Source organism: Pygoscelis adeliae, unplaced genomic scaffold (assembly GCF_000699105.1).
Source record: "Pygoscelis adeliae isolate BGI_AS28 unplaced genomic scaffold, ASM69910v1 Scaffold197, whole genome shotgun sequence".
NCBI classification, from domain to species: Eukaryota; Metazoa; Chordata; class Aves; order Sphenisciformes; family Spheniscidae; genus Pygoscelis; species Pygoscelis adeliae.
The window spans coordinates 207909-226389 of NW_008825105.1; the positions used below are offsets into that span (position 1 = coordinate 207909).

General features: G+C 44.1%; 1 protein-coding gene across 1 annotated transcript; it reads right to left on the bottom strand.

The window, feature by feature from the left end:
* Positions 1–7238: 7238 nt before the first annotated feature.
* Positions 7239–17971, bottom strand: DYRK3 (dual-specificity tyrosine-(Y)-phosphorylation regulated kinase 3). Its single transcript, XM_009327344.1, has 2 exons — positions 17862–17971; positions 7239–13874 (listed from the first exon to the last, which is right to left on the bottom strand). Exons 1-2 carry the CDS (start codon positions 17943–17945, stop codon positions 12303–12305), a joined length of 1656 nt encoding a protein of 551 aa, XP_009325619.1. The 5' UTR covers positions 17946–17971; the 3' UTR covers positions 7239–12302.
* Between the last annotated feature and the right edge of the window lie 510 nt (positions 17972–18481).

Here is an 18481-nt window from a genome sequence, read left to right on the forward strand (position 1 = left end):
CTCATTGTCTTCCCTGGGCTGCCCTGAAGGACCTGTGTGAGCTGGAGGAGCCGATTTTCACCAGCATCTCTATATCAGGGCGGGCACGGTGTGCCAGCGGGGACCCCGCAAATGCTCCCAGTTCAGCCCAGCCCCTGCTAACGGGATGGCCACACTGGGACGGCTCTTTCTGCTCCCACGGCTGCCTCTCAGCCCAGTGGTTGCTCTAACATGAGCACAGGGTCCTCAGGGCAGAGTTTGCCCTCTGTGTTTTTCAGCACAGCCTCTCCAGTGCTTTGTACAGCAAACAAAGGCAGTGCTAGCTAGCTGTAACCTGAAAACGCCCCACATACATGACAGCAACTTCTCTCTGCAGGTTTCCGTACAAACCTGGGCAGTTATGCATCCCAAATGGAACAGGTTTTTACACTCCACTGCTTGACTTTCACCTGCAGAAGGCTCGTTCTTGGGAGCCCAACTTACCTGTGAGCAGAGCCCGAAGCAAAGCACTGAAGGGCTCACGGGGATCGGCTGCAGAGCGAGCAGAGACTCGGTCCTCACTCCTCCACGGCAGCACAGTTCCTCCCTGCTAGGAGTGAAGACCAGCACTGCTGGAGGGAAGCTTCTCCCATGGCAATTAACAGCATTAATTGCTAATAAGCGGCAGATAGGCCTCACTGAACCCCGGGCACCCAGGTGTGCAAGCAACGAGCGCTGCCTGTCCTGCCTGCAGGGAGGGGGCAAAGGGGAGTGCAACCCATGAGAAGATAAAAATCGTGTGATCTCCTGAACCTCATGAAAAGGTGGCTGAGAGAGGTTGTGAGCGATGCCTCGGCGTAAGGCACAGAGCAGCCAAAGAGCTGGTTAGGCTGAGGGTCAGCACTGGTGCAAAGAGCCGCAGCCGGGGCGCAGGGACCCCCGCAGCCCCCGCTCCGGGCATGGCTGGGGTCAGGGCTTGGGGGGGCAATACAAGAGGCTGGCGGTGGCTCACCCCGAGCCTCCCACCCTGCTGGCTCAGCCCTCGCCTCTCCCCCTCGCCTTCCCGCGCGGGTGCCGGTGGCAGCGGGGCGCTGACGGGGCTTTATCTGGGTTTCTGCATGTGGTGGAAAAACACTTGGGCCACCGAGCAACAGGCTAAAAGTGCCCGGGGTCAGGCCGAGCAGCTGCTGGGGGCCGTGCTGGAAGGGCTTTGCTCTGAAACCGCCGTATCTGCCCCGGCGTGCTTAAACCAATAACATGAGATTACATTGCAGCAGGCTGGGACCTGGCATGCGGTGCAAGCCAGAAATAAAACTGTTTGTGTAGCAACTGAGAAAATAGCAACAGGAGCTAGATGAGGTGTATCTTTCTTTCTTTTTTTTTTTTTTTTGAGGCCAGAAATATTCATTTATTTGGGTGGAAGAGATTTGTTTACATTTTAAAGGGGTTTTGCTTGGGATGTGAGCTCCCCAGGCTGTGCCCCGGAGCCTCCACATCCTGCAGTCGGCAGCGGGGTGTTTCCGTGCAGGTCTGGGACTCCCTGGCCCCAGCAACATCTGCATTGCCCTTTCATGTGCCACAGGCTTTTGGACGCTGGTGTATGCTGAGAGACGCTGGATACAGCACAAAACAGAGCTAGCAGGATGCAGATACAGGCTTGAACCAGGCTGTACCCCGATGTTTGGAAGACATCACCTACATTGCTGCGTGCTAGTCCCTTTCCAGCTGTTATCCCCACCTTACGGACAGGGAAAGGGAGTCAGAGAAGTGACTTGGGCCTCTTCAGATGGACTTCAGGCTCGGGACCAAGCACTGTTCCAACGCACCCCCTGCAGTGGCAGGATCCGGGTGGAAGGAGCAAGCTCCACGGCAGGCAGACAGAAAATAAGGCAGATGGTCTGATAAATGAGTCCAAACCAGTTATATACAAAATAAGAAAATAACCGTCCTACAAGCATAGGGCCCCTCTGCTCTGCTGCTCAGGGCAGCTCTCCCAGGGCTGCGGTTTCCTGCGTGAGCTGCGGACGGGCCAGCGAAGCACAAGGTCACCCCACGGCTGTGGGCAGAGCAGGGACAAACCTCCCACCTCTCACGCCTGCCATCCCCGCTGCTGGCGCGGGGATGCTTAATCCCTCAGCAGTGCCACGTAGGAAGAACTCTGCAAATGGCATCAAGGTGGTTAGAGACTGGGAAAGGAAGGGGGGGAGCATGCCTGAAATTAGGTCCAGCAAAGCCACATTTGTTGTGGCCCTATGGGAAAGTCAAGCATCTTTCTGTAACGCTGCCAGTTCATAGAAAGGGCTGTGGAGCGAGACCAGAACCTGAGAAAGCATTTCTTAAAGGCTCTTATCCGCTATGTGTAATTAGACCTAACGGTGTGAACGATGCATGAAGTTCTGGTTTTAGTTTAATAGAAAAAAAAAAAAACACTGAAGAATATTTATAAAGGTTTGTGTCATTCTTGTGCATTTCCCATCACATGGGGATGTGTCAAAGGATCATGCTTAGTCCTGCAAGGGCTAAAGAGGGGTCTGGAAATAGTTATAGCAAAGCACGTGATCCTACTAGATAGGGGAAAAGAAGAAGAAAATCCAACTTGGAGGTCTTGGCTTTCTCTTACCCTCCTGCCATTTTCTTGCTTCTCCTAAAAGCACCACCAGTGTCCCACGCAGTGAGAAATAAGACGATGAGGGAGGTAAAATGCTGCTGCACATGTAACTGCAGCCAGAATGTGTAACCAAGCCCTCAGTGCCTCAGCTCCACGCAATTGTCGCTGCAAAAACATCCTGAATCAGCACCTGCTGGCTGGAAAATGAAAGCCGGGCTGTTTGCTCCCCTCTTGCACCTCCCAAAATAACCAGTGGCTTCCCTATACTCGCCCCCCCCCCCCCAAACACAGGAGCCGCAGCCGGCACAGCCGGTGTGCCCGTCCCGGTCCTCCCTGTGCCCCTAGAAGTGACCGGATTAAAGAGGCATTTTTGAAGATCACCAGGGTGTAAGTGTCTGGAAAGTGTTGGAAAATGCAGTTGCCCCCTCCCAGTGCCCGGGCTCCTGTGTGGAGGCTGTGCGGTGCTGCGGGACACCTCCAGCAAAGAGGCAAAAAGGTCTTAAACCACCCCTGTTGTTTCCACATTTATCTCCGTCTAAAGAAATTAAGCACCTAAATCCTATCGGCATGGAGCAAAAGGTGAGCAGCACATTTCTTCAGGCACTTTCAGAAGCCCAAGACTGGAGGCAGCGGCCGAGGAGCTGCATGAGCCCTGGGGGCTGCCCATCTCCAGCCCCTTTCCATCCCACGTCAGACAAGAGCTGGCAGCATCAAGACCAAACTATGCCAAAGGCTTGTTACTCCCTGAGCTCTGCAAAGGCCAACAGCAATGAAGGGAACCGTGAAGGGGATATACAGGGGATATGTCTCAGAGATTCAGCCTCAGACAAAAAAATATCCCTCTCTGCTTGCTTGCCCATATTTATTCTATGCTTATGGCTTTGAGAGCAGAGAACTTCTGGTGTAAATTACTTGCATGACCTTTCCTGTTTGACGACTTTGCAGCAGGCTGCCCACACCTCAAATATAATTTCATTTATGCCATCCATCACCAACACCTGCTGGAGAGACTGGCAGCTTCTATCATTAACATTATTGGTGCTACTGTCACCCAACGTTGTGGCAGTGGCTGGGCAGAAGATGGGCACGCATGCAGGCTCAGAAGGTGTTACTGCATTGCACAGCCCTGGGTGGTGCAGGACATGAATGAGGACCTTGGGCATTATCGGTCAGACCTGTGATAGCATTCAGTAAAATACTTCTTTTGTCCTCTTCTCATCCTTTGCCCATGCCAGAATGAGCAGCACGAGCTGCTGAGGCTCCTGCTGAGCGTGGCAGGGTGGAAATCCCATTTTTCCAATTCTTTTTCCTGCCCTGCAAGATCTTCTTCCACGTGGCCGCCCACGGCACAGCCCTCGAAGGCCACCAGCCAAGCGCAACACCCAGCTCTCCCAGCTCCTTCTTGGTTATGACTTCTTGCATTTCCAGAGACGCATGTCCACAGCGGCCTCCCCGCAGCCAGAAAACCGCCCAGAGCAAGAACTGGCTGCATTATTTCTCACCTGGCAATCCCCTTGCTCAACAGCACCTTTCTCTAACACAGCGCATCCGAGGTATTCTCACAATGCAATTAAAATCGTGAAGAACTTCATATTAAATTCAACCTGTTTTAAAAACAATGTCGCTGGTCTTTACAACAGCCTCGAACAGTAAATTCTGTGGGCTAATCAGGCATGTACTTTATTTCTTTCAATCCCTTCTCAGCTATGCTTAATTACACTTAATTATTATAATCATGGTCTCTGCCTACAACCCACTTGCCCAGGAAAACAATTCTCTCTGATACGCCTCTCCTCCGCTTGTAAAGCCAAATATCAGAGTTTCTGAGCTAGGGGGAGGAATGCAAATCCTTACATGGCTCCGCTCCTCAGCAAGAGGCTGGGGCTGACTCTCTGTCATCTTTAGAAAGCTCCTCTCAGCAGTTAAGAATGGGCAGACTTAATTCAGGCAACTATTTCATCCCCGCAGACAAAGCAAACAAGCTGAAGCACACTTAAGGGACTGTTCATTTAAACCCTCGTCGCAAGAGGCGAGGGAAAAGCTGTGGAGTGCTCATGCCGATGACCCCATCTCCCTGCAGTTCTGCACTGAAGCCGAGGGCCAGATGCCAAACCCTCCTTCGAATCCTTATAAGTTCAGACTTCACAGATGCCTCGAGGCACAGATGTCTGCTGCTGCTGGCTGCAACTGCATCAAGTACACCCCTAAACATTTATTAATGTCTGTATAAACACTGGGGAGAGACAGAGATGGTACCACAGAAAAACATTTAGTGTACGTCGTATGTGCTTTGTTCAAAGAACACACATTCATGTGAAGAAAACAATCTTCAGAGGAAAAGACCTTTCTGAGCATCTGTGCATGTGGCTGTCCTAAAAAGCCTTTGTAAAGCCCGTTAGGCTAATTTGACAAGAGGAAAGAAAACAAACCCAACGCTGCCTACCATTCATTCATCGTCTGTGCAGCAAAGAACTTAGTTTATAAAAAGGATTAGATGAATCATCCGAAGACCAGCACTAGCTTGCTAGCTGATGCTTAAAGAAAACCTAATTATGGGCAAAATTCACCTCTTCGGTCCACGCAGCCTTGAGCCACACACTGACCCACACCCGTAAGAACAGCATGTGCGTGCAAGAATCGAAAACAGAGCTCAGAAAGACTCCCCACGCGGACTGACGTTTCATTGATACCTCCCATTCCGGCAGACAACTTACTCGAGGGCTACCCTAAGAGCCTGCCAGGCAGCTCGTCGTCGGCAGCGCAAGCAGGAGATGCAGCGCAGACCAGCCCCAGTAGCTTGAACAAGCTCCTTGTCACTGGACACAGAGCAGCCTCGCCTCTTCGAGGGCGAGTTTACAAACATCCTTCCCCTTCATTCCAGCCCAGTGAGCATAAGGACTGCTGGCAGATTTAGCTCAGCAGCCGCTGCTGTGTTCAGTACTGTCTTGTAACCCTGCGTACACAGCAGGTTCATGCACAGCGCTCCTCTGGAAGGGAGAGCATGGCAACATCCTGCACACGGTGAGTCCAGGCATCGTCAGTCATTTATACCATTACTGTTACTAGAAGATACGTCCAAAGTCTTCAGTCTGGTAATTTTGAGGCCCTTTGGAATGGCCCTACGAAGTTCCTGGCTCTTGTTTTCAGAAAAATCGGGTCACTTTAAAACATACCAAGCAGAAGGCCCAAGTCTGAAGCTCCAAAACAGCTAGCCGCCATTGAAGTGTCTTGGCTTACAAGTGTAAATTAGATAGGCGGCTTAAAAAAAGCCCTCAGCCTGTGTCTTTAAAATGTCAGTAGGCAGAAATTAAACTGGACAAATCTGTGCTAAGCAACAACTCACCGGCGAGACTGATGCAGCTGCTTTTTAAAGCACTTCGTGCTAAATGAATCTGCTATGTGGAATGGCATCACCCTCTTACTATGCAAAGGTTGAAAAGTTAAACCCAGCGAACCAAATGGAATATTGCTAAGTGCAAGTAAAGCTCTTCTTCTGCCTGTCAAAATGGTTCAAGAATCTCCTGATTAATTTTTCCTTCAAGAAACCACATTAATTAATGAATGGCAATAATGGATGGAAAATACCACACGAGCAACAACGGGCCAGGCTCCAGGCTTCTGCCCCACGATCCAACTCTTCGTGCAGAGGTGCAGATTTTATATTGACATCCCTCAGCATAATTTAGACAGGCAGAATTATGTGACTACAGCTCCAGTATCGATTCCCCAGTTCCTTAGCTGGCATTAAACAGTGCCTCACGTTACAGCGCACTGTGCAGCTCCGAACAGCAGAATTTGTGATACAATACCTTATCATATTACATCGACAGGCACTACAGCATGGCAAGATAAGCCTGTTTTTTTAAAATGAGGTGCTGTGCCTGAGCAAATGCCACTCAGTCATACAAAATCCTCATAGAGACTGCCCCATGAAAATCGGTAACCGTAGTGGACTGAGCAGTCACTGTGCCTGCAGGCTACATAGCTACACGTATGTATATACATACACTGTAAACAAAGACATCCAAAGAACACTTAAGTGTCTGCATGTACATATTTTGTTACTGTTTTCAGATTGTAAACTTTTTTCATCAAACATTTGCCATTCACCCATATTAAAACGAGGAAAAAAGTCACTCGGTGGTGCCTGCAAACTTTCTGCATGTAACACGCGTTGTTTAATCATATAGGTCATAGCTAGAGACCTTTTTATTGCAGCATGATTTCATCTTCAAACTATTCCAATATCCACTGGTGTACAGTAGGTTACCCATTTATAGGTTTCTAATAAAAGCAAATCTTCCTTAAGTGGCTATTACTGGATTTCTCCTTTCAGCCTAGGGATAAGCAGGATTCTGGGCTTTAAAAAGATCTCTAGTGGGCTGAGTAAGAAAGTGACAACTGAAGAATGTCATGGCAAAACTTCGGTATGTTCTAATTACAGCACCGTTAACGAGAAGAACATTTGTCAGATCAGAGCATTCATCACGTTTAGCATAGACACACTGAAATCACCTGTTCACGTGGAGTCTGAAAATTTTCTGCTGATCCCTAGTTAGATTCCACGGAAGGTAGTGTCTGGCAATACAAGGTGAGGCACACCATCTGGAAATAATTAATACTTTTTGGGTTTTTTTAATCAAGTACTTCTTTTAGGAATCTGCACAGTCTGTTGCTAAAGAAAATTATGTATTTATTTTCTTTTAAAAATGAACCGAAATACAACTTTAGGAAATATGTGTTCATTACATTTAGATACATAGTTTGAGACTGACTGACTTCCAAAGCGTTCCTTCACAGAGAGTTATATTCACGTGCACCTTGTATGGTTTCTACATTCTCCACCATATTACACCTCATCACAACATTTATAATAAAAAGGCTAACCTGTAAATTCTTTAGACACTGACATTTAGCATGAACGTCTGCAACGTATAAGAAACCCTGAATAGTAATTTGATTGCACCGAGACAGATGTAGGCTGGTCAAATAATAAGGCACAGTACTATGTATAGGGAACATGGGTTACTCTTTTAGCAACACAGACTTACTGACCTAGTTAGCCCGTCGGCAAGAGCTGTATTTGGATTAAAGTCGCTGCACCCTCCGAGTGCAGGGACAGTGTTCACCTATCCAAGACTGCTCTGATGACCCAAGGATTGTACATGTTAGTGGGAGCTAAAAAATTGTAAGGTAGCAGTGGAGTTTTAGAACACGCAAGGGCTCTTTTATGGGAAGGATGAAGTGTATACATGTCCCCAAACCCTTACCAAACTACAACGAAGACAAAAAACCCCTCCAAAAATCCCACCATCAAGTGGTATCTGTGACAAACACGAAATATAAAAACAAAACTGCCAGGTACCCACAGCTCCGAGTGCTCAAGACATGCAAAAGCCGCAGGTCTTTTCATTAAGGAAAAATCTGTCAGCGCAGTTTGTTTTGAATCTCAGCTGGGTACCGCAGAGAAGTACCGCAGATCTTTCCATATTATTTTGGCTCTCCACTTCCACAACAGTATTAAACTTTGGCAGGCAGGGGATTTGTATCAATCATTTCAGCAGAGATCTCTGGGTGCAGAATCAGCCTTTTGCTTGTATGGCTAGGATTAGCAAGACATTGCTGAGATCATCATGTATATGTTTCACAGCCGAAACAGCTATTAGTATTAAACAAGGAGAAAAAAAAAAAGAGGAGCTGTAGCCTGCAGTGAATATCCCTTTAAAAAGGACCCTAGGTTTATTTCGGAGGTAGTTTTAAAGAGGATGACCATTGCAAAGAACCTCTACTGATAAAATGCTGCTTAAAAAGTTTTCAACTGCATGAAAGTCCTAACAGGTCACGACGACTGTAAACAATTTCAGATTGAGCAACACACTCACTCTTCCACAAAAGTCACCTTAAAGCTTCCCCGTTGTGAATTCTTAGGTTACAGGCAACTGGAGTTCCTATTCAAGCTGGATGGGAAGGATAAAAAACTCTAGCGAAGAGTATCTGTTGTACGCAGATCATCTCTATCATCAGGACACTGTTGTGAAACAAGCTTCACGTTCAGCAGTTGGCCTTAGTTAAGATCAAACCTGTAAAGAACTAAACGCAGCCTGGGCGGGTGTCTGCCTGTGGTACCATGTTCCGCAGGGAAGAATAATACTTCGCTGTCCCACTGAGTCCAAATAAAAACAAGTTTCTCCTTGCAACCTGGACAGGCAGACAATATTGGACCCCCGCGTAAAAGCAACGTGTATCTGTCGGATGTGATGCTCGTGCCTTGTCATTGGTTTAGCAATATTTTTATAGAAACGAAACAGGTAAAAACGCAGACAATAAACAGAGCATGTTATTTACAGTACAGAGACCAACAGTGCAGTAAAACAGAGGGAACGCTATAAGGAACATTTTAAAACAAGTTTAAGTGACTTTTATAAATGTGATGTCTGTTTTGCTGTAAACCCAAGTAATTTGCATTTGTTTTGTGCTAACTTCCTAGGAGAACATGACTGAAGTTCCAGTGGAATCTCACTAGTGCTGGCAGATTAACAAACTTGCAAAGCAAAGAATTACACAAAAATAAAAGCAGTTCTGTTAATCTATTTAGACAAGTTTAGGTTTAGACTACTTTTACCATTCTAACCAGTATCACAACTAATGAAAATGATGGACTTGGGGCGATTTCAGACCTCACTAGTGCTTAGCTTTCCAAAGAATAAAGTGTGAATTTGGGATTCGACTGTATCTCAGTGAAGACAGCCACTGTGACCGTCACCACCCTTTATAAACGACACCGTCCAACAACGCGGCCCATGGTCCAACCCTCCGCACGTGGCTGCGGGCAACTCCTCTGCTAATTCACAGGGAACTCTACAAGCCAAGTGTTTACTGGGACGATTCCTCAGCTCTCTCCCAGATACGAGATTTATTAGCTCACTTGCAGGGCTCTCCCAGTTTGGGAATACTGGGCACACTATTCACTGAAAGCAAACATTTTATAAACAAAACGGGGCTTAGGAATTGGAACCACCACCACGATATTCTCGGCTGTATTCCCTGGGTTATGAAGAAGTCCTTTTCAATACAGTAAAAATCTTCTGAGGCTGCTTCCTTTTCCTTCTCACCTACTATGACTATATAGACAAGAGCCCCAAATTAGCACGACAGTTAACTATGCACTTGATTTTAAAATATAGTAGTCCCAAGTAAGCAAGATCCAGTCTCAAACATACACAACTCATAACGGGCGCCTTGTGCAGTCAGGTCACGCTGAACACATTTTCCAGATAAAAAGCAATGTTCTTGCCAGCTAATTACTTTATCTGCAGTTTTACAGCACCAGCCTTAAGTGAGATTACTGTGTGTACACCAGAGGCTGTTGCATTAGAAGTTACCTCATAGTAACCAGGTCCCAGAAATCACGGGAGAATGATTATTCTACATTTGGCATCTTATAGATGACAATGGTTTAGAACCAAGGTACTGCTCTGTGTTCCCAAGAGGAGACCTGTTTGTGCAGCTCCTAGCACGCCAACGCTCTACTGTCTTCTGCCAGGCTGCAGACACTACCATCACTTTACAGTCTCTATATAAAGTGCTTTTCTATGCATCTTTCCTGACAAGCTATTGCTCCTGAAAGGTTCCTTTCTCCTCACTCACCAGGTATATTTTGTAAAAAAATGTATAGGATAAAGGGCAGAGGAGGAAGAAGTTCTTTCTGGCTTCTGAAAACGTGCCACATCTGTTAAGAGATTCTACTAAAATCAATGGCGTCTTCTGCCACTTCCTCCAAAAATCCACTTCCCTGATTCTCCATTCAGATAAAACTTCACTCAGCTGAGCCAAATAAAAAATACCAGTCATGCATTATTATGAAGTGATCCATGAACATACCATACACGCTGGTGTTACTTGTAGCTGCACGGATAAAGGCTAGACTGTTATTTTAATATTATTACTAAGCTTATTGAATTTACACGTGTAAAACAAAAGAACTCAGAAAAGCTACGTACACGAGAACCTCAGTTTAAACAACAGTCCTGGAAAGTTTGGAGCTTTGGCTCTGTCTTTTTGACTTTTTATACTCAACTCCACCCAGCATTTCACCAGTGCTGTAATTAAACAGAGCAGAGGAGAAAATGCAGCCCCATCTTCTCAGAGGGAGGGTCTTGCATTGAACATGTGGTCACCTTATCTTAAAAATCACCCTGGTAATTCCTTTGTTTGTGTACTGAGAGTCTCCTTGTTTTAACATTAAAAGCCTGCTACAGAGAAACTCATTAAATTTAAAACCTTCTGTTCATAAAAGCTTTGAATTGCATTGAAAATTGTGTTCAGGCACCTGGCAAGAGATCAGATGTTTCTGCAAATGGACTCGGGCCATGTGGCTGCAAGAAGTAACAACCCGAACGAGTTGTGCTGTTGTCATTACAGGTCACACCACCTTTTCATGTTCTTGGAAGATAAAGGAAGAGGAAATACAAGCTCACGTATTTCAAGAATGAGAAAACGTAGGCATCTCTCTCTCTCTCTCTCAAAGACCTGAAGGAATACGATTAGAAATAATAAAGCAATTCTTCCCATAACGTATTTTGATTTGGATCCACCAGTTCTTGCACTTTATCAATCTTCCCTGATATTTCACAGATTATGCTTAGATTTCAGAGCACGCTTCCAATCATTAGGTGTGCCCCCTCGCCCCCATTTTCTAGTTACAGTCCTGGGCCCCCTGATAGGGGTGGCACGTTTGCTTTTTATTAAAAGAGCTCCATGTAATTCAATGGAATTCACTCTACACACAAAAAAAGAAATTTTTTAAATGACCAGAATCTCAAACGTGTATATAAAACAGCTCTTTTAAGTTCAACATTTTTGTTTTGGGAACAACACAGGAAAACAAACACACACACACACATCTGGCAGAACTGACGATTTCAATTTGAGCTCCAAAGAAACCTATGATTGATTCATTAGCCCTGAACAAACTGGCCCACACTTGTGACAGGCCAGTCCTGATCTTGAATTCCCCTACCAGCTTTCTATAGACTTTTAAGGGAAATAGCAAGTGTACGGAAGTTAGTAGTTTTATTTAGATATATCCTGTGTTCCATGGCATTTCTGTGCTCCTTTGGGAGGGGGGGGGGGGAAAAATCAGACGATAAAATTTCAACACCAAATTCCTTTGGTGTCTACATTCCACGGTATTTTTAAAAATCTCAGTCAGGCTAGATAAGGGAAAAGCAGCGCAGAGAAATCAAATTCTTCAAACAGAAGTTAGCAATTTGCAAGTAAGTTCCTAATGCATTACATTAACACATTTGTGCTTTTGACATTAGATGTAAAAACTCTCCCCAGAATAAAAAGAGTTCAGTTGGAGATTAACTGAAAATACGTATTTTAAATCAATTTCCCTTGCTGTCTTAAGCAAAAGGATCTGTTAAACCGTCCTGATAAGAAATAGTCTGATTTCTAAAACAGCATTATTAAATAGCACGTCTGCCAAACTGTTGTTTTACTCAACAGCTGAGCTGACCTACCCAGTGATGTAATATGCACCACAGTGTGAGTGAAACAATCGGATAAAAGTTAGCCCTTTAAATGTGTACATGTTGACTGAACTTTTTATATTCAAGATTTAGCCTCTAATAAAAAGTAAATCCATTAAAAACCTCTGCATTTAGCTTCCTTACACATTATTAGCAAACAATTAAAATACAAGGTACGTATTCTGGAAATACATAATTCTCTATTAGCTGACCAGTTTGGGTAGCACAGTACATAGAGGTATACTGCCATTGGAGTCGGATGTTAAATTAGCCCTCAGCTTGTTCGCTACTCCAACTACAGGAGGCAACTTGGAACCTATTCCTGTGAGAGAACTTGTATAGCTAGAAATCCGTTTATTGGAGGTTTTATCAGTGCTGGGTGGTTTGGGCATTCGTTTACAAATCCAAGGGTGCCTTAAAGCTTGACTCGGAGTCATGCGTACAGAAGGATCCCAGCTGAGACATTCTTTTAAGAACTCTATAAACAAGGGATCGTCACAGCCTTTCAGTGCTGTCACCCAGTCTTTGTTCCCTGGAGCGCCTCGTATTTTACCCCGGCGCGATCGACTCCCATTAAGGGTCACTCTTCCGTCTGCATGCATAGTCACAGTGCAGTAGCGAGGATGACCCTTAGAGCTGATGAAGTTCTTGGCTCGCTTGGATTGATCCAAAAGCTTCTGAGGTGGCACTCCAAGAAGTTCCATCATACAAGCCAGTTGGTCTCCTTCATCCTCTCCAGGAAAAAGAGGGTAGCCAGTCAACAGCTCCACCAGAATACAGCCAAAACTCCACATGTCTATGGGCATCCCATAGCGACTGCCCAGAATTACCTCTGGCGCCCGATAAAATCGAGACTGAATATATGTGTAGACTCTTTGGTGCTCAAAACAGCTGGACCCAAAATCTATAACCTTGATTCCACTCCTCCCTTGCTGTTTTAGGAGGATATTTTCCGGCTTCAAGTCACAGTGTATGATTTTGTTTCTATAAAGGGCATCCAAACACTGCAGTATAGAGTGAGCAAACTTGCGCACCAGTTGGATACTGAAGCCCTGAAACTTATTTCTTTTAATCAGCTCATACAGGTTCATACTCAAGAGTTCAAAGGTCATACAGATGTGGTTCCGAAAGGTGAAGCTTTCCAGCATGTGAATAACATTCATACTGCCCGTTTTATCCTGCTTCTTCAGATGCTCCAGAATCCGGATTTCTTCTGCTGCTTGGCGATGGAATCTCTTTTCATTGCGAACCATCTTTAAGGCTAAGTGTTGGTGGAGTTTGTGATCGTAGACTTTAGCAACTTGTCCAAAACTGCCCTTGCCAATGATTTTGAGTACTTCATACCGGTAAGCAAGATGGTCATGGGGCACGTGAATGTAGCTGCCTTGGTCGTCATCATAACCTCCGTTGTTGGGACCACCAATAACTCCTTGCCTCTTTTTTGCAGCTGGACCCACAAAGTAAATTTCAGAAAAATTAAATATCTCTTGCTGCTCATAAGCAGATAACTGATGTTTGTACTGTTTGACAGCTTGCTCTGGAGCTTGGGAAATGGCTTTATGTGCTTTTGAGGAACTACCACCACCTTTAGAAGTGCTTATGCTCTCTATACTTTTATCTTTTGTCAGGGAAGGAAGAGATCTTTCTGAACCAGTAATCCCTGCAGACTGAAGAGTGCTACTCCTTCTGTTGCCAGAGTCCTCAAATAATTGCTCCACTTTGACCTGACTTCCAGTTAGAGGGTGATCCTTCATTGCGAGTTTGTTGCTAGAAACCTACAGATGGAAAAAGAAAAAAAATAAGCTTTACTTTATCTTTTAAAGCACAGACTAAGAATAAAATCAATACCACGTAAAACAAAAACAGCAACATTGACAGGTTTTGCATTTCTATGAGGAACGAATATAAAACGCTGGGCCTAAACTAACTCAAGTTACAAGCATAGTTATAGAAGGGTACACAAAGAGAATGCAGCTTACTGAAACAAGCACTTGCACAAACGTAGTGTATTTTTAAGTCCATAAAGGGTAAACCCTAGAGAGTCAAACGCTCAAACAAGGACACAATACCTATCTCTACTAGTATGCACGTAGTCAGCAAACAGCCGGGGGAACAGCTATGTTTAGCTTTAAACGTGGGTGCAGCAAACACAACCAACGACAGATGCAACTTGCACCTGTCTGAAACGTGCAACAGAACATGAACGTGCAGAGAAGCGTTAGCAATATTGCAAAGACAAGTGTGCCAAAGGAGACAAAGAAACAACAGCAAGTGGCATAAGGCTGGTGTAACCAAGCTGAACAAGGAGCAAAAGGATGACAGAGTGAGACAAGATAAACCATACTTTTTTTTTTTAAATTGATGTTTTTTCTTTGAAGGGGAAAATATCATCGTATCCACAACTCCTTTTAAAATCGTGATAGCTGCACAACTATCTTCAGACAGACCTGGAAGCTTTGAATAATCACGAAGCTCTCTTACTCCGACTGTGTTGACAGTAGTCTGTAACCACTGCCTCTTACTGCCATATGTTAAAATATTTACATCTGAAATGAACTCACAGAAGGTGAGAAAAGCACTGTGAAATTTTTCAGGCTTGTCATTTTTACAAATTATTAAATGCTCAACTCCTGGAGTTCAGTCCCTTACTTGAACAGCAGTTATTCCCCTTTTCTACTCACTGACACTCCATGCCGACAGACAGCAGAGAGGTGTTGTCTTATCCTGTGCAACACTGAAGAAGCCTTGACTAGAGTAGCAACATCTGTTTTCCATTTTGTCCTTTAATCTAAAAATAAAGATTTGAGACACATGCCAAACCGAATCCCTGAAAACCAAAATAACTACACAGGAATCAAACAAAAATTATAAATAAACCTGCAGATCCACAGCAATAAAACCAAATTCCTTTTTAGTTACATACAATCCAACATCTCGGCACAGACAGTAAATAAGGGAAGCGAACGTTCTTGCCAAAAACAACTACACACGCCTCTTAAGAGTCTGTTTGTTGGTGCTGCCTTGAAATGTTTGCCCTTGTTCACAAGCCCCCAAAAATGGGCATTTCCTGCAAAAGTCAGTCCTTATCAGTGGTGACTAGGGGCCATCGGATATATCCCACTAAGTTCCACTACTCTGAGTCCTATCGACCCAAAAATACAGTGTACTGTAAGAGACACGCCTTTCCAGAAAGGCTTAAATAAAAAAACAAAGCCCAACCCTGGTAACTTAGAATAAACGCCTTTTTCTCAGAGTCTGGCTGAACCTCCGAGATAAGGATGACATATTTTCAGAACTGGCTGCAAGACTGTTCAGTCCAGCAGACTCAAACAGTAAGTTTACAAATAAACAGAACATAAGCACAGAACAAGGTTCACACTTGTTTGTTTTCTGAAGTTTTCCAGGGGGGCAGGAGAGAGGGGGAAAACCAAACCAAAACAAGGCTGTCCTTCTACAGTAGAAGTCTTATTTTCACCTTTGCAATCAAAACTGCCCTACACGGGTTTCAGTTGTATGCACAACAGAAGCAGCTTTTTATCAGTGACTTAGAATGGACACAGCTGCCCCTTTGCAGACAGCCACCCTAACGCAGAACATTGCCGTGGGAGTTTGTATCAGCAGGGCTCTGCGGAGCCGCCTTCTCTAGCTGGATAAATGAATTAAGCAAGCACCAAGACTTCAAAACGTGCTACTGTATTGCACAAATGTCTTTCAACTATTTGGTTTCGAAAAAATGGCGTTAACAGTCTGAATGTCATAAATTGTGTTAACAGTCTGAATGTCATAAATTGTAGCAATATGATAAAGCGTGAAAGCCTTGCAAACAGCGCTACATCTAAATACTCCCTATTCAGGAGCAATAGCAACGCTGCTAATGCTGTTTGTGGCAAACATTCTGTACCTTTGAATCCCTAAATAAACAAGGAATTCACGATTCCATTTATCTCGGAACTATTTCTTAATGAAGAAACTACAGCTTTAGATCTCAAACCCGACTCAACAGCCATTCAGTAGTAAGGACGAAATTTTCATTCTTAGAGGACTACCAAAATCACTTGCCACATGACAGTCAGACACAAACATAGATCAATCTTAACTTGAACTCAGAAGAGCTGCACTTGAAGTCAGATGACTTCTGGGAACATCAGCTTTCTTTCAACAGCTTTCTTTTACAAATCACAGGCTGCACAGGTTTTGTTTTATCGATAAAGTGCTATTAGCAGCCAAGAAATTAGACTGACAACACAAGTGGCACCCTGTTGAAGATCTTCACGTACTTACAAAACTTCATATTAATTGAGAAGGAAAGACTTAACCCAGTTCCTATACAGTTGGTTTTGCAAAAGTGCATCAGTTATTTTCTGAATACTGAATTAAACAAACTGAATTAAAAGCATGTATTCTCAACACAGAGACATTTATGTTCTCTTATAGCGAAGATGAAAAGAATGGACAGCTGCAGACCTCAGAAGTTTTCAATTCTCATGTAACATTACACTGTAATACAAAAATCTTGCAAGAAGGAAACCAAATATCACTTAATTCCACATACTTTCTCATTAAAATTGAGCATCATGATTTTCATCCTTGCATGCTTCATCTCAGTTCCTGCTCGCAAGATGCCACTAAGGTTGTATTTTTTGATGTGTCATTACAGCAAAACTAGGCATTTTATAACCCTTAATCTTGCCTTCAGAAGTTAACAGGCTTGATGGACAAAATACAGATGAAGAATAAGATACACCAGGGAAACTAAATATTCATGGAGTTATATTTGTATTTAACTGGATAGTTCCATCCTATGGATTTCTGTTCAGTTATGAACACTACTCTTCAAACTCTACTACTCAACAAATCTCTGCATTTCTTCTGCTATCCCTCAATATTGCCAAAAAGGGAAAACACAGACCCATGCTACTGAGTTTGCTCGGTGAACGGCACAGACCACATTAATTACTAATATCTGTTACAATAAATTCCCACAAGGTGATGATTTTCAAACGCATCTTACTCAGTGAAATGTCCATTTTCACATTTTAGAGAGCGGGTTTTTTTAAGCTCAAGCTCCTTCACTTCTGCCAGAATTCAACAAGAGCCAAAACACGTTTAAAAACCATATAAAGGTCAGATCACTGTACAGCTAAACATGACCACTACTGCTCAGTTGAACCGAGTTAAGGAAAGATCTCGTAACTCCACACCTGCTGAGGAAACACAGCACTTACAAAGCAGCACGTTAACACCTTCAGTCCATAAAGAGCTATTTTGCTAGCAAACGTAGTGGCAGATAATGCCAAAGTTTTCAGAGGAGAAAGATACTTTTGTAAGATGTTTGACAGCCATGCAAACCCACACTGCTCCTTCTGCTGCTCGTAAGTACGTATCTCTCGGAATTTTCACAAGGGAAACTAAAATGGAAACGTGCAAGGGTTAAAGTGAAGCATGCGTGGATTTACATCCTTACCAACATACAAGGTGACACACGGATCACTTCAACCATTTGTAAAATAACTTTCTTGATTAAAACATGAGCTGAGGATAGTAAGATAGGATTTCTGGGGCTGCCTAGCAAGTTCTGCATTGAACACAATACCACATCGTTTTTACGCTTAGTAAAAGCAATAACGTTAATAAGCTACTACAAAGCTGCAACATCCCACTTTTTTAATTTATTCTCTGCAGTGAGATGTCTAACTCCTTGACAGTTTTCGCTGCCACACAACACAACGCGGTGAAGACCCAGACAACTTTAAAATACTCACATTAGATCTTCCAAGGGAAGGAAGTCCTGAGGGGCTGTGTTCTTCATTTGTAGAGTCTTGGTACCTAATCTGATCTATCCTCATATAGGAGTCATATAATCCATCTCCAAACCTGGCTGGAAACGCGCCATATACAAACCAGTTAGTCACAACAATTCACGTTGATACAGAGAGAGACAAATGCTGAAATGTATCTCACTTGGCACATTTTAGTCTGTAAGATCACCAGTTCTCGTTCATTTATTAAACGATCTTCAGCATTTAACTATGACTATATTTTAATACCACAACAGAGTGCAAAGCTCTTGGGAAATCTTAATTTGTGATACTTTCCTTTTAATTTAGAGCTTCTCTTTTTTTTTTAATCAGCTTTTGCACTGCAAATACATCCTTAAGAAACATTAACCAACACACTCCCCATTTTCCCTGAAGCAGGATAATCCCCAACGAGCCTCATTGAGAGCGACAAGAGAAAACGAGCACACACTTAAATACTCGATAGGACTATCCTTTAAAGTAGGTTATCCTTGAGAAGCGATACGTGGGAATTACGGTTAGCAGATTTGCTACAAGGGGGGGGGGGGGGGGGGGGGGGGGCGGGTGGCGCGCGACACGCGGCG

What these genes read in the sequence shown, in the direction of transcription:
- DYRK3 (XM_009327344.1), bottom strand. Translation starts at nt 17,945, where the DNA reads ATGAGGATAGATCAGATTAGGTACCAAGACTCTACAAATGAAGAACAC. An exon ending in CTTCCCTTGGAAGATCTAAT is followed by an intron (nt 13,875 to 17,861) that starts GTGAGTATTTTA and finishes TTCCATCTGTAG; the next exon opens with GTTTCTAGCAACAAACTCGC.